This window comes from Syngnathus floridae, chromosome 12 (assembly GCF_059516105.1).
Source record: "Syngnathus floridae isolate MCC-2025c chromosome 12, RoL_Sflo_1.0, whole genome shotgun sequence".
Lineage (NCBI taxonomy): Eukaryota > Metazoa > Chordata > Actinopteri > Syngnathiformes > Syngnathidae > Syngnathus > Syngnathus floridae.
This window is the reverse complement of record NC_142424.1, coordinates 5,168,642-5,184,657: the sequence shown is the minus strand read 5'-3', so window position 1 is coordinate 5,184,657 and position 16,016 is coordinate 5,168,642. Positions and strand designations below refer to the sequence as shown.

General features: G+C 45.2%; 2 protein-coding genes across 5 annotated transcripts in view; one reads left to right on the top strand and one right to left on the bottom strand.

Annotated features, from left to right (window-relative positions):
• Positions 1 to 9: 9 nt before the first annotated feature.
• Positions 10 to 16,016, bottom strand: part of LOC148389699 (synaptic vesicle glycoprotein 2C-like) — a 21,736-nt gene continuing 5,729 nt past the window's right edge. Inside the window, exons 5-18 of one of the 4 annotated variants that reach the window (XM_088392925.1) lie at positions 15,757 to 15,866; positions 12,288 to 13,135; positions 10,536 to 10,716; positions 10,262 to 10,413; positions 8,005 to 8,138; positions 7,761 to 7,850; positions 7,574 to 7,684; positions 7,109 to 7,197; positions 6,845 to 7,009; positions 6,487 to 6,620; positions 5,961 to 6,164; positions 5,412 to 5,571; positions 5,141 to 5,331; positions 10 to 150 (exon numbers count right to left, since the gene is read on the bottom strand). In XM_088392925.1, coding sequence (XP_088249051.1) covers positions 5,148 to 5,331; positions 5,412 to 5,571; positions 5,961 to 6,164; positions 6,487 to 6,620; positions 6,845 to 7,009; positions 7,109 to 7,197; positions 7,574 to 7,684; positions 7,761 to 7,850; positions 8,005 to 8,138; positions 10,262 to 10,413; positions 10,536 to 10,716; positions 12,288 to 12,888 — 2,205 coding nt within the window. In that variant the 5' untranslated portion in view covers positions 12,889 to 13,135; positions 15,757 to 15,866 and the 3' untranslated portion in view covers positions 10 to 150; positions 5,141 to 5,147. Of the gene's footprint in view, positions 151 to 490; positions 950 to 3,788; positions 5,332 to 5,411; positions 5,572 to 5,960; positions 6,165 to 6,285; positions 6,621 to 6,844; positions 7,010 to 7,108; positions 7,198 to 7,573; positions 7,685 to 7,760; positions 7,851 to 8,004; positions 8,139 to 10,261; positions 10,414 to 10,535; positions 10,717 to 12,287; positions 13,136 to 15,756; positions 15,867 to 16,016 lie in introns of those variants that run through there. The other 3 variants (XM_088392926.1, XM_088392924.1, XR_015861934.1) reach the window with 3 other exon arrangements.
• Positions 1,436 to 3,675, top strand: LOC148389700 (proteinase-activated receptor 3). The gene is made up of 2 exons (XM_088392947.1): positions 1,436 to 1,617; positions 2,073 to 3,675. The coding sequence occupies exons 1-2, from the start codon at positions 1,554 to 1,556 to the stop codon at positions 3,134 to 3,136; spliced, it is 1,128 nt and encodes a 375-aa protein (XP_088249073.1). The 5' UTR covers positions 1,436 to 1,553; the 3' UTR covers positions 3,137 to 3,675.

Genomic DNA, 16,016 nt, shown 5'->3' with positions numbered 1-16,016 from the left:
ACTCTTGATGTAGTGACTTGCAGCAGTAGCTTTTCGTTCCCAGGATGTTCTCCTGGTTCAGCCCACCCCAAAAGTGGCCCCGGCTGCCGGCCAATCAGCAGCGAACGGAGTGGCATTCTTTCGGGGCTGACGTCACGTTTCCCGTCGCCGCTGCAGCGGATGCGAGCCAAGAGATTATTAAAACGACCTGGAGGCTAGACATGAGTCTGATTGTCCAAAAATACAAATGCAAGAACATTACAAAAGGGGAAAAAAATTGATAATTTTTTAAAATTAATTTTGTAAATTGTTTTGATTTATTATGACCATCATCTTTCCAATCTGTTTCAAAGGTCTCATAGACAAAACAAACAGAATCTATCTAATCAATTATTTTCACTCATAAGATAAAAACGTAAGGACATTTTTGGTATAATTGTTTTAGTTAGTTGTATCATAACTATCATCCCCTTGACCAGTCCTGTATTCTAGTCCGCAGCAGTTCTTAAAGCAATTGCTATCTGGTCCCCATTGTACATCTCAACATAACAAGCACGTAACTTTTGTGGACTTCTCGCCATCAAGTTTCCAAACATCTGGACTCTCAGATTAAAGACTACAATAATCAACAAAGAAGGTCACATTGACCTGGCAGCCAAATCTGTGGGAGCTCAAATCTAAACAGAAATCTGCAGTATAGTGAGAGTCATTCTTATCTATCAGCATCGTCCAATAAGAATTGATAGCTGTAGAACGTCAACAGGAATAAACATGGCGACTTGTTTCAATTGGTTTCACTTGCTTCCAATACGCGCCAAGCTTCTTTAATGACGTTTCCATGAGATAAAACCGCTTCCTGTTGTTAACTTGTCTTGAGTTATTTTGGGACCTGGCCGGACAGTAAATGTCAACAAGTATCCCTCCTCTTGCTTCAAATAAGGAAGATGTGGAGGTCATCTTGTTTTTGTGGCTGTGATAGCAGAAAAACATGAACCCTAATTAATTATGATGATGCATTTAGGCTAGCTTAATGCTAATAAATCATGAGAAATGGCTTTGTGGAAAATGCTGAGGGGTTTATCAGTGTTTCTTCCCAATAATAATAATAAAAAAAAACATATTATGAAGGTGACAAGATAGTGGTGGTACATTAAGTTGGGTAAATAAACTCAGAAGGTCAAATGCTGCTAGGAAAGAAAAAGTGAAACAGAATTGTCAAACGGATGTGGACAAGCTCGTGTTGAGACAAGTTTATCATCTCCAGGCAGATATTTCCTCTGCACGTACTCAGTTATGACCTCACATTAAGGGATCATATTTCAAAGTCAAATCAGCGATATGGAATATTATATTTGAGTCCACATTAGAAAAAACACAAAGTAATATATGGGATTCCATGGGATGTGTGACCTTTGAACGTTATAAAGCACGCAATGCAGTCTAGATCATAAACAGGCCGGCGAAGAGCCTCACAGAGGCCAACCCACAAGGAAGGGTTTTTTTTTTCTGTCACGGAGAAGTGAAGCGTATGGACGGGGTGTGGAGCTGCATGCGGGTCAAAGGCGCACAAAAACATGGGGAAATATTTATTTTTGCTGGTTCTCGTGCTCTGTCTGAATGGAACGCTTCAGAAGAAAGGTAAGAGAGTGTCATGAAAGCCTAGGACAATAAATTAAGGCTTTTTTGGCTTAGGTTTCATTTTTGACACTTGTGTTGAAAGAGGGAACATGTTTTGTCAAGGGAGTGTCTGAGGAAAAAAGAATGTTTTTCATTATTATGTTTTGACAGCTGAGCTTCCAAGGAAACTTTGCACAATGCCTCCTACGTGTACATCAAATAGAATTTAGTACTTGTAGAAAAGTGGAGCAGCGAAATTAATTTAAAAAATATATATATTTGTTCATTTACTTATATGTCAGGCCCTAAATAATGTTTTAATATGATTTACGAGTCATTATTGTTTGATTTCAATATTTTTAAGACAAAAACTTATTTTGGGTCATTTTATCATATTATGACAAAATATTTATGGTTCAGATAAGTTCTTGACTTGAAATTGTGTTTGAGTACTTAAAGAATGTGTTTTTTGGCAGGTAAAAAGAAGTTAAGAATCCAAGACCAGAACAATGTGAATGAAGTAGCGGTTCCCAGAACTTTCAAAGGACAACTATTGGCGCAGAGGCGTTTCATTTCTTCGAACGGGACCTACCGTCCCATCCCCTCACCTCCCACGCTCCGGTTGCTAAGCAACAGCAGCGGGGGGTACCTGAACAGCCCGCTGAGCACCAAGATCCTCCCCGCCGTCTACATGCTGGTCGTGGTGGTGGGGGTCCCAGCTAATGTGGCCATCCTAAGCGCATTGGCCACTAAGGTGCGAGTGGTCTCGTCGGCCATCCTCTACAGCAGCCTGGCGGCTTCCGACCTTCTCCTGCTGGTCTCCCTTTTCTTCAAGGCCCACTACCATCTCCATGGTAACCACTGGGTGCTAGGAGAGGCCGCCTGCCGGGCGGTCACGGCTTGTTTCTATGGCAACCTCTGCTGCTCGGCACACACGCTGGCCTGCATCAGTGTCCAGCGCTACCTGGCCGTGGTGCACCCCTTCACATACAAGCGTCTCCCCAAGCGCTTCTACGCCGCCTTGACCGCGGCCACCGTCTGGGGGGTGTTCACCGCCGCCGTCCTGCCTCATCTGCTGGTGCAGCAGAGCTTTCGGATCCCAGAGCTGGGCCGCATCACCTGTCACGACGTGCTGCCACTGGATGCGGGCTCTCACGTCTTCTTTCTCCACTACAACCTCTTCTTGACTCTGGCGGGACTCTTGGGCCCACTGGTGGTAACGGTTCTGTGCTACGGTCAGATCATGTGCGAGCTGCAGCGATCGCATCTGGACTGGGCTGCCTACATGAAGGCCAGTTCTCTGGTGTTTGCCATCTTCTTGCTATGCTTCACACCCGCCGGGGTGGTGCACTTCCTCCATTACGTGCAGCTTTTTGTGGACGGCACAGATGGTTCCTACGTGGTCTTCAACGTGGCCGTTTGTCTGTGCTGCATACACGCCTGTTTGGACCCTTTCCTATTTCTTCTTCTGTCCAAATCTACTAGAAGCAAATTGTATTACATCGCTTCCAAGCCAAGAAGCCTTAGCATGTCCTTTTGACAAACTGAACAACTTTTTATGGTTTGGTGTTTCCAAGTGTTTTTCAACGTTGTTGCTGTTGGACATTTTCTAACTAAAAATTTGAAAACATGCAATGTGATTCCGATTTTGTATGTATGAGCAGGACCTTCATACAAATTAATCAAATGTACGCTTTATGTTGATAAATACAAAGCGTGAATAAAAAAGTTTTTTTCACCTACAGTAAATTTTCCAGGACCAAGTTTTCTGAAACATTAAAAGTGTTTTATCCTTGTTATACAACTACAAAGAAATATATAGAAATGTTTATAAGACATAATCTAATTTTCAGTATTTTCTGCAAAATTGATAATTTGCAGACTTTTTTTTCTTTTAGCACAAACGTAGCGCTTCGCTTCTCATGGATGAGGCATTTCCTGGACTTCCTGTGACAGGAAGCAGTGAGAAACGCCTGTGATCACACGATTCCATAAGAACTAGGGGGGAAGAAAATGCAGGCATACTATTCCATTCGTGCAACTTGGCTCTATTTAAATAAAATTATACGTGTCAAGTAATACGGTGCTATTTTTTTTCTTTTAAAAACACACACCCTAAAAGTTTAAGTGGACTTGAACGAATTAATGGCGCCACCTACTGCTGAGAGTATGAAAAAAACAACAAGAAGGTGTCAAGTTCAAATGAGACATTTTATGTAGACGCCACACACGGCATTCACCACATCGATTTTTTCTTATGAAAATAAGTCATCCAGGCGCGCAAATAGAACATCTTGGCAACAACGACACGGCATCACGTCGCCACTGAAATGACCATGTGACGAAAAGACGACGAGGAAGAAAAGATTACAGGCAATAAGAAAGAGCATTTCGCAACAAACATGCAGGATTTGGAAACAGGAATGTATGGCGAGAAACGGGAAAATGTATTGCATATTTTCAAGCGGGATTTAGACCATGAGTTTCAGAAGGGAAAGAAAATCGGTTTGAGAAGTTTTGCTAGTTGTGTTCCATTTTTAAGATGAACTTGTTTTGGATTGAGGAATTAAAATTAGTGCATTTAAAAACCATGTTTGCCAGGTTTTATTTGTTTTCAAGGATTTTTAAGCATCATTCCCTCAATAAGATTTGGAACGCAATCTACGAGAAAATTCCACCCCTCTCGCAAAAAAAGCTGACTTGCTTTATTTGCGATGTATGGACGAATTGATTTCAGAGATAAAGTGTCTATGCGACATCAAAACACGCAATCAAGAAGTTGAAGCAACACTGGCCCTTTAAAAGTTTTCCGCATTATTGCAGACACCTTATTAACGTGGAGAAGACACAACAAAGCAGCAAAAGTTCCCAGCCGCGTTTGGGAAGCGATAGAGAGAGGCACCACATTGTAGAAAAAGGCCTTGGAGCTTTTGTTTTCGAAGCGGTGGGGAGAGACAAGACAGGGAATGACACAATCGGGGGAAGCGATGAGAAGACCGTGGGGTCTTTGAACACAACACACACACGAGGAGCCCGCACTCGACGTTCAAAAAGCAGAAAATGTAAACTTGTTTTTTTTTGTGTCACTATAGAAATGGCACTGCATTGAATGCTGTATGGCCTTAAGATTATTCTTGCAAAAAAGCTTCACAGTTCATGTCGGAATGGTGATGGCATGTGACGGATGAGAGGAATTTAGTAGGAAGTGTTAGCTGTATGGCATTTTTTTTTTTTTTTTCACATCAGCACCAGCTCTCTATAATTTGACGATCATCTGAGAGAAATGGCTCCTGTAAAGTTAAAGCTGCCTGTGAGGGTCAAAAAGCAGCATTAGCACATATTAATAATTTGTGCAAGACGCTGTGCTTGTCTCTAGTCCCGTTTCGGTGTGTTTCGATATGTAAACTCGTGTGTTTTAGGGACTTTTACTGTGCTCAAATGACAATCCAGTTTATGTTAAGTGAGGGCGGGCGGCTTAAATTAGCTTCATAGGTAGCAATTATGACGTCATGATGAATCTGAACAATGATTCCCATACACATACCAAATGTTTACATGAGGACATTGGCGCGTGTGTCGGGCAGCCGCAGGCCCACCAGGCCGCCGCAGACCAGCACGGACGACGCCAGCAGGATCGGGATGGCCTTGGTGATGCCCACCAGAGAGCCAAAGATCAGGTTGCCCAGCACGGCGGCTAGTTTGCACAAGGCGTTGCAGAAGCCAAATCCGGTGCCTCTGCAAAAGAAGTTTAGCATTGAAAACAGTGGAAAACTTTTTAGTATATCGGTTCTTTGATTCTATCAATCATTCGTCACCTCCTGTCGGTGGGGTAGAGCTCGGTGGTGACCACATCCAGGGAATTCCAGGCGGAGATACTGAGGCCGTTGTAGAGGCACAACATGAAGATCATCATGGACTCGCTGGTGCCAAACCACAGGAAGAAGCAGCTGATTCCAGACAGCACCATGGAGCCCCCTACGGGATTTGGGCGGGACAGTCACCACTCGGGGCCCCAAGCGAAGGCAGAGGGTTGCTATTTGTCAGAGGTGGTACTCTCAACTCTGTACTTAATAAGTGCATATACTTGTATTTTCAAGTATCATCCTTTTATCTATAGTATTTTGTCTCCACCCATGTGTTCTTCTGTATTTGTGACTTTGAGTGTGTACGGCTTTAAAAGGCGGGGCCTGGACTGATGAGTGACATGGGTGTAAACAAATGAGTGTTGTTTCAAGCTCAGCTTAGTGGCTGGCTATTAACTGGCTAACTATTAGCCCCTCTGAAAAATGTAACAAAAAAGAAAAAAGAATACCATGCTCATGTAAAGTACCTAAAAAGTATTTGTATACATCGTCACGTCATACCCAACATGCTAAGACGGCCTATTTTGTCCATGAGGAGGGCCGAGACGATGTTGCCGGGCAGGACGGCCAACGTTCCCAGGAAGTTGACAAAGTAGACCCAGTACGCGCTGTAGTCGTCGTCGAAGGTCATCTGACAGCCCGTCTTGTTGTGGTGGAAGGAGCTGTTGACCAGCCTTGAGTTTGTCAGCTTCATGTCGTCAATATCTGCAAAAGCCACGTCAGGTATGCAGGCAACTTTATATTAAATTTCCTACATGGACCACACTAGTGTTAATTTTGCTCCGGGGTATCAAATTAGACGTCATTTCCCATGGTGCATCAGCACCTTCCATGCCTTTGCTGTTTCCGTGTTCAGCACTTTTCCAGAATGCTGCATGGGAAATCATGTGAAGGCTTAGACTCCCTTAAGGTCTGATTCAGCTCTGGTTTCTCTCACCGCCTTCTCTCGCCTTGCACTTCTGAAACGTTTCCATTCCACTCATTGGATTGTGTGGGGGAGGCTTGGAATTAAAGTGCAAAAATGTACCTGTGTTGTAGAACAAGGAATCGACAAAGGTGCAGTTTTTGAAGGAGGAGCCCACGGATGAGACGTCCTCAAAGTAGCAGTTGAGGAACGAGGAGTTGATAAACGAGACCGCCTTGAACTTCATGCTAATAAACCTGCACAGAAAAACATTTCTTTTGTGAAGAACATCAACAAACATGTATGTGCACATGTATCTTTTCTTTGTCATAGACGACGGGGCGAACCGTCAAGATAAGCCTTTTCATTTCCTGGTGGAGGCAGAGATAACGGAGACAGAATTAATATGAACGGTCATCACCAATAGTTCAAAAGAGGCCCACGACATGATGAGGTAACGCCTACGGATCCAAGTGGTTACCTGTCGTTATAGAAAACGCCATTTCTGTGAATCTGGTTCTCCAGCGTGAAGTTGAAAGTGAAATCTTCGATGCGTTCGTTGGTGTGGATCTTTACTCGCGAGGCGTACTCGTCGGCTTGCAGATGTTTGATCACGTCGGGGAACCACACAGACAACCCGTAGAACCTGCATTTTCACATTTGAGATTTCAATGGAAAATAGTAAAAAGTCAAGTTAGAAGTTAAAACTTCCACAACTACTCATTCACGATAGGGTTGGTCTTACCCAAAAGAGAGCGTGAACCAAACCGCTGCCAGTTTCATGGTGTTGTCTTTTACTGGGTAGTCAAAACATTTCATGAAAGTGGACAAGATCTAGTGGGGGGGGGGGAAAAACAAAAGGAATGTTATTCATTATTATATCTTGTCGAAACAACTGTGGAAAAAGTCGTTGACTGAGTCCCACTGTGTTAACATTTTTTACAATTTATGGTTATTGCTGTTACACTTGCGTCCAGTAGGTGTCAGTACTATGCTGCATTCTCAAATGACTGTCAAAACTGTCAGTGTCAAGTGTCCCATGCTATGTACTTTTTTTAATGCTTGTGTAGTTTTTATAAATTGGTGTATTGATTATGTCAATTGTGCAAAGATGTAAATAAACGCACACAAAAAAATAAATCAACAAAATCGGAGAGTGTAGAACAGGTGATGCCCAACTTGAAAGTTCAGAATTCAAACCAAAACTAACCCCTCGGAGTTCGGCCTTGACTTTGGAGAAAAACTTGACCACTGGGTTTGCAGACTCGTTCTGCAACTCCACCAGCTCGTTCAGCAGCTTGGGGATCTTAATCCGATTGACCTGTAGGGGGAGACTCTCGTCAGTTCATTGACTGTTTTCTGAGGCCACAAGGGGGCGCTCTGAAGTGTCAACTCACAGTGAAGACTCTCTCGGGCTCTCCGCGAGCTCGCATGTTGGTGTCATGGATGTGCTTGAGGACCATCCAGGCCTCGTCATGTTTGCCCATCTAGACGATAATTGGAAAAAGCCAAATCACGCTGATAAACTTCACTCAAAAGTTTAGTGCAGGTCAACTTAAATCCACCTGGAGAAATTATTATGCATGTTTTGCTTCATCCTGAAATTTCTCGATCTCTGCTATAATGACTCTTCTCTCTCACCTGTAAGAAGAAGCGAGGGCTCTCAGGCATGAAGGTGAGCGCCACCACAGCTGAGACGCAAGGCAGCGCACACACCACCACAAACACTCGCCAGCTGTGGAACTGGTAGGCCGACCCCATGCTAAAACTCCAACCTGTGCACAGAAAGTAGCAAACAAAAAAAAAAAAAAAAAGCCAAACAATGCCTATAAGCAACGATTCGGCATCATGGACTTTTAATAGTCACGGTATGTTAGCTTTAGGGAACGAGTGTTTGCACGTGACCCGTATGAGCTTCCTTCTGCCCGGTCCGGTAAAAAGCTCATTAGGAGGATTTCAGCTATAATGGACTGTCGGCGATGGCTGACTGCTTGCGATACTCAACTTGATTTATGTGGCTACTCTACAGTAAGTGAGAACGCCTCCGACAAGCACACACACACACCGAGGAGAGCATCCAGACAAATCGGCCTTACACTGCAACATATACACACTTAAAACTGGTCACAGCAGCAGATTTGACAGTTTACATTTTAGGGACTACAAAAAAAAAAACACACACAGCTGGCCTTTACTCCCCACCAGTCAATGTAAAGAGCACTGCGGCGAAACCCACAACGCACTGCGCCTTGCAGGAAAAAACAGTTGGTCCAATCAATTGACCTCCATTAAGATCCTTTCGCGCCGCCTCGTGTCACATTAATGTGTCTCGTCGAATCACTTATGAAATGTAAAAAGATGGATGATGCTTCTTTACCAGCAGCCTAATAGATTTTTGGATTATAGTCATGGAACACCGACCGGGAATAAAATGATCTCATTTGCACATATGTCAGAAAAAGAGGAGGTAAAATAATGTGTATTATGAATGCCTGACCAGTTATGTTTTTCCCCTCTCTTAATGTTTATTATCACCTTTCACTAAAAGTTGATTTTCGTCCTGGAAGTGGCTTCTATTTCTTCAAGTGGCTGTGTCACGACTCCCCAGATAAGTGCTGCCACTTCATCAACACGGCCGGCCGGTTATAGTATATCGAATGCCTTCCAGCTTTCCATTAAAACGGCTAAGCCGTTGTTTCTCTTACCGACTGCTGCCCCGCATCCCTTCACTTTTCCATTATCTCTCACAAAGGGTTCGTAAATCAAGTGCCGACACCCCAATAGAGTTGGTACACCCCTATATTGACCACCTACCCAAAAAAAAAATCCAAACACACCCTGAAGTGCAACGCTTAGTAGTACAGACCACCTCTGCAGCAATGTTAGTTCTCGTGTAAAAAAAATATCCCTGGTTTTTACTTTGCTACTCATGAATAAGATTATTCATTTAATCATTTCTGCGCTAAATTTTTAAAACAGGCCTGTTACACTGACAGAATTGGTGCATCCTTCTCCCTGGCACTATAACCCGCATCCTTGGTGTTTTCGACAGTGTTTCGCTCTCAGAATGCCGCTCTCTATTACTTCACCTTTCCATTATCCCTCACAGAGGGTTCATAAATCAAGCGCTCTCTGCCAACCTGGCCTCCGCTCTTGTCCTCCTAATCTCTTTTGTTCATTCACCAACATTTTATTGAGGTTACAATTTTTGTTTATCATGTCCACAAGTACAAATATGCCTTCATGAAGACTAACCAACCTGTCAATTGAGCGTTACAAAAGAAAAAAATATTATTATTATCTCTGTGAGGGACGATTTTTCTCAACAAAACATTCTTTTATTGTCTTGCCTGAGTTGTAAACATTCAGTTGATTCAGAAACGGATCAATCACCTATGTCGGTCAGAAACTGAGTTTGATGAACTTTATTTTGCGTCCACACACAAAAGATGCTTAGTTAAAAATAAAAAAAAATAAAAATTGATGTGCTGTCAGTTTGGAAGATGAGTCCCCAGCTACACCGCCACCTGCTTGTTGTTTGCGTGTGTGCCCGAGGGCTCCGGGAGTGTGGGACATATTTGCAAACGATCTCACATGTTGCCTTTTATAGACGTCACTGCGGCAGGGTGCATCGTGCACGCTCCATTTCAGTTTGCAGCAATGCGACAGCAGCGGCAAAAACTGGAGTTTGATGTATTTTTTTGCGCTTAAATAACTTCTCTCCAATTTCTGCAAATTGAATTTCTCGACCTAATGATGGCTATATGTCATTACTATTAGCTTTAGCGCAGCAGCTATTACACAATGAAATACATCAATCTGGTATCAATGCAAATATTTTGCATGTTCAGAAATTAAAATCCAGAAATCAGGCTGGATTATTATTGTTGTCACTCACCATAGTGTGGTATGATGGCCCAAGCCATGGCTGAGGCGTAGATGCCGCCGATCATCCAGAACATGCAGAGCCAACTCAGGTGCTCTCCACGTTTTTCCCGCGCCAGCACCTCCGCAAAGTACGAAAACACAATAGGCACTGCGCCGCCAATCCTGGGAATAAATCAGTAGTAATGAAACCACATATTGACTTTCAGAAGCTGAAAAATGAACTAGCTATAGAATAGCTTTGTTGACTTCCCCAAAGTTCCTAACCTACACAATGATGGACTAACCCGAATCCCGACAGCATGCGGCAGAAGAGGAAGGTGCTGTAGCCTTGCACGAAGGAGGAGAGGAAGGCGAAGAAGCCGTTGGTGGACAAGGATATCAGCAGGCACTGTTTGCGGCCCAGCTTGTCCGACAGGCCGCCCCAAAAGAAAGCGCCGAACATCATCCCCAGGTACACGATGCTGCCTGGAGAGTACAAAGAAATGGATTGATGCTCGGGAATTGTGTGTGCACAAGTACGTGGCGCCAAAAATTTGGAAGTCCTTTTCTGTTCACAGTTGTCAGTCCGGTAAATAATGGCGTCGCGCTTGACGTGCTAATAAAAATGCTAATGCCTGCGGAAGCTGGGGGGGGGGGTCCACGTTTTTTTTCCTTCCGCCCTCCCTTTTTGCGCCGTGTTTGCAGTGATGGGACGGATAGGCTAAAAGTAAAAGGGTCTTATCGAGCTGCGCAGACACGCCGCCGAGAGCCGGCCATTCATTACGCTGCGACAGCTGCTAGCTCGCCATTGCAGTGGAGGCCGCGCGAACGAACTCACGACCGACCGAGCGGTGGCGGGACATGAAAATGAATGAAAAAAAAACGCAAGGTGAAAGGTCACGAGTGCAAAAATGGCGAGGGGACAAACAATGCGAAGATGCACACGTGTCGCCAAGACGCTCTATACAGAAGCGTCGGCTCATTTGTTTTATGGCGGCGCTCACACTGAGTTAGGATGTGTAATAAAGAGAGGAGGCGGAGGAGGTGAGGTTGTATGCGAGATTGGATTTGTTATTTCCTACAGGGTTCAAGCAAAGGTCAGACCTTTGGAACATAAACTGACTCAACACCGGCGCTGAAAGAAAATATCGTGTCGTTATCGCTAAACGATACCTTTGCAATGTAGTGTGATCAAATGTTGATATTGTCGCTGTTACAATTTGGACTCAAATCATTTTAAATTATTAAACATGGTCACTGGCATTGACAGATGAAAAAATATATATTTGTAAATTTAAAAACAATGCTCAACTTTTCCATGGGGGGGTTATTATTATGATTCACCACGCTTGCTGATTTGTGCTTCCTCTTTTAAATCCTAACTCCCCCTCGGCGCCTTTTGCGCGATGTTCTCGCTCGTCGGCACGCCGCGTCCCGCCACGCTCGAGGTGTTGCGAGCCGCTAATTTCCTCGTTCAGGACACGAGGATCTTGGCAGATGACGGACGATTCCCATAGGAGAATGATTGATTGACAGGCGGGATTCAGCAGGGGGGGATGAATGAAACATTAATTACACAGACAACCTGCCGAGCCCAGAGCTACGTTTACCGTTAATGTCCTCTGAAAACTAGAAATGGCATCATCTATTAATCAAGTAACCATTCCCATCTTAGCGTGGACGACAAAAAGTCGTTCGAGTCCTAACGTAAAACTTTATAGTTTCTTTTTATTGTGAAGCACTTGGTGCTATAGTGACTCATTGTTTAGTTCTCCCCCTCTCGTCTCCAGTTGCGAGATGACTAATGTGTGGAATGTGGGTGAAAAACAAACCATCCTTAGATTCGCATCATTAGGGTCCACCTGCGCCGTTAGCTCATGAGAGATAACACAAGTGGTGATGCAAAAGTTTGCAAACGAAAACGTCCCCTTAAATAAGACGCCGCGCCTCAGCTAGTCCCTGAATGCACCATTTAGCGTCACAGAATTGTCAGTGTGTTGAGTTGTGTGTGCTGCATGCGCCACATGGAATTCAGCGTGGACAACAAAATTCCTTACCGAGCCATCCGGCGCCCGAGTTGGGCACGCACATGTCCGTCTCGGCGCTGGGCAGGACGAATCCCACCACGAACACCTCCACGCCGTCCGACATGAGCGCCAGGCCCAGCACGAAGAAGAGCTGCCATTGGAACCTCCCGTGGCCGCACTCCTGCATGATGAGCTCGTACTGCTGCGCCAGTTCCTCCTCGTCGGCCTGACGCTCGTTCTCCAGTTCCTTGTGGCTCTTGGGAGCGTCACCCGCAAGTTGGCCCAGAGGCATCTGTCCGTCCCGCTGTTTGGCGTCCTGGTAGGCGGGCACGCCTTGGTACTCACCCTCGTAGATCTCATCTTCGTCATCGTGGCCCTCTGTGGCGTCGCTGGACGCCCCATCCTCAGCCGCGTCGTCGCCGTAGCGCCTGTCCGCTTGTCCGTATGAATTGTACTCGTTCTCCTCCTCCTCGTCGTTTTGGAATCGATCGTAGCTACGGTGCGCCGAGTATTCATCCGAGGCGCGGTCCACCGCCTTGTTGAAGTTCTTCCCGGCTTGCTTCTTGGCTTCCTTGGCGATGTCCTTGGCCCCTTTGACCAGGGAAGTCCTGTTGTTGTGTGTTTCATTCATCTTGACGCAGACCAAGCTGAGCACTAAGTGTTTCCTGTTTCTGCAGCTCCAGCCGATGGATGTACGTAGCTGGCGGGGACACGCCGGGGGTAATTTAGAAGGTCAAGCGAGCAACAGCCGGGTTCGCCAGTCGGCTGCCGGGATAATAATTAAGTGCTGAGGTCAAACCCCATGGAGCTGGAAAGGAGGCCTTTGAAATTGGAAAACTCCTCAGTTGTGGAGGAGCTCAGCAGACGCGGCTATCAGCCTGCAGGAACACAGGGAGAAAGCACTTCATTAAAAGTTAGCTGATGAAACCCCGACTGCAGCGTCGAGCAAACGTCATTTTTACAGCCCTCTTGAAACTGCTCGGTTCCGTAATCAGTTGTTGTTTTTTTACGATTAACCACAACTACTTTATGATCCCGCTTTAATAACATGTCTAACTCATTTAAAAAAAGAAATGCCTTAGTGACGATTTCAAGAATCAAACCGTAAAAGCTCTTTTCTGTACTGTGTCAAGGGCTATTTGATTTTACTTTGGTGATTTCATCCTGGAACACGTCAGCCCGTGTGAGTGAGAGTCCCCGGGGCTCGTGCCACGGCTGTTGTCGCCAAAGACCTGTCAGCACATCGGGGCCTTGTCGCCTGCAGCGCAAAGCCCTTTAGCCGTTAGTGGCAGGCCAATAACCGCACGGACACGTGTGAAGTTGCACTTTGATGAGTGGACACTTGAGATTTTCTCTGCTTATCTATTGTGCTTTTCAAAATTATTTTAGTTTTTATGTCCAGATTGAGCTAGCCCCCCTTCAAGCGCACACTGAATAGTGTGTCAGCGTGATATGTTAACAGCGGCAAATATAAAGGAGATGAAATCCATCTTTTCCACATTAGCGCTAATGTGCTAGCAGCACGTTTGTACGGGCACACTGCCGGGAGCAGAGTGGCTGCAGACGTTGGCTGAAGCGCCCAAATGGAGCGTGGCAGCTTGATGTATGGCGCCTCCTCTCACCTTTTGCTCAGCGCCATGAGATAAAACATCAGTTGGGATCAGTCATCTGAACGTGGGCGCGCCAGGGGGGCTCGCGGGAAGGCGCCCGGGAGACTTTGGTGCAATGCAGCAGCGAAATGAAGCGGGAAATGGCTCGTAACTAACTTTTCTTTGGCGCGACAGGGTGATGAGGAGGCAGCTGACCCTGGCTTTGGATGCACCTGTCAAGGCCCAGAATGCACTGAGTGGCCTTTTCTAAGTAAAATGCCTTCTGGGTACTTTGTGTTATTGACCGCGCAAACTCTTTGGAGCAGCTCCAGGAAATGCTGTCTGACCTGGCTGTGAGGAAATTCTGAAAATCAGACAAATTTGCTGATGGTTAGTCTTTTTTTATTTCACAGCTTTCAAAGATTTACTCTTTCGATGTACTACATAACTCTATTTTAGTTTCTTAATTTGACTTAACGAATCAGCACGTCAATCATTGACCTTGCTAGCACCTAATTTTTCTTAATCGGGTGCAGTAAATATTATCAGATGGCCTCCTGATGGGAAATAAACAATTTTCCCTCACTGTGGTGCTGTTATTCTTTAATCACTGATGTGAACGCATCACGAACTCCACTTGGACGAGGCTTTTGGCGAGAAAGGAAAAACGCTTGCTGTGTTCCGCAGCGATTGGGCAAGCGGCGTCATGTGACATCCAGGTTGACAATATGGAAATGTGGCGCCCTGCAGGCTTGCTGCAGCGCCCGCAGATGGCTGCAGTGAGCATTGGCTAATGTGCATCATGCGAACAAAAAGCACACGCCAAACGTGGCTGCAGATGCTGTGCAATCCAGCACACAGCTTTGTTCGCTTTCTTATGTTACATCCACATGAGAAAAGTCACCATTGGGTATCTTTGTGACTTCTCTGTGTTTCAACCCAAAAAAAGTTAAGATTTTCAATTTTAACTTCATATTTATTGTATTGTACGTAAGTTATACTGTTCCATAAAATGCTATGCATCGCAAATTATGTGAGCTTTCTGACAAGAGGGACACAGTGGAGGCATTTTTAGCGGATGTCAGCAATTTATGAGCACCAGTGAGTTATTGAGCAGCAAATTTATTTGAAATATTTGAAAGGTTTTTAGATCAAATGGTCCATTATGTTAAGCTTGACAACATCCGCCTACACACATAATGACCATCATGAAACATTAGTGTAGATATTCAAATGATTTGATATTAATATAATTATTATATCATATTTTTCCAACTATTAGCTGTTTCGACTCCCATTAAAGTAAGACCAATTTATCAGTCAGATAAATAAGCGATGGCTTCAGATTCCTGCCAAATCGATTTCAGCATAATAGCAAAGTATTCCTAGCTCATTACCTCACACCGCTAATTCCATCAAAGAAGGGTCCAAACTTTTAATGGAACTCCTCCAATCTGACTTGCGAGTCCTCTGCAGCCTGTGGCTCATTCCAAGCGGATGGAGGAAAAGGCATCAATCAACGCGAGAGGCGTTTGACGCGCGTTACGTCCCGTAATTAGATTTCTCTGGGCTGTCCCGCTCCGTGAGCATCCATCCTACAACCCTCCCTTCCTCTCCCCACCCCAACACCTTCGGGTTAGCTCACGCTGCAGCGCTTTCCTGAGTAATGGCTGCATGTGTTCCTAACACCCCCTCCCTCTTTTATTACACACCCTCTGCAGCTTCACTCCTCAAGGGGTGCTTGCCTCAATGCTGTATTTGCCGGTACAGAACTTTTCAAGCTCCCCTGGAAGATAATTTTTCCCCAACTTTTCCTTCAACCTCATCTAAACTTAGTGGGGAGGGGGGGGGGGGGGGGGGGGGACGTTCCTAGACATGCAATATCTAATAAAAAAAAATAAACCACTCACCATGGTTGAGATTGTCTGCCAGCCAACGGCGTGGGAACGTGTGCGCTCCACGCTTGTTCCGATGGAGATGCTCGCCGCTCGATGCTGCAGTCCGACAAGAGCGAGAGAGGCTGGGGGAGGTTGGAAAGCGTGAGTGCAAGCAGGGGAGGGGAGGGGAGGGAGGGAAGGAGGTAGGAGGAGCTGCACAGACTGAAATAATCAATAGGATATACAACAATTGGGCGAGACAGTCGGTGGAGTATAAACAGGCAGTTAGAGTG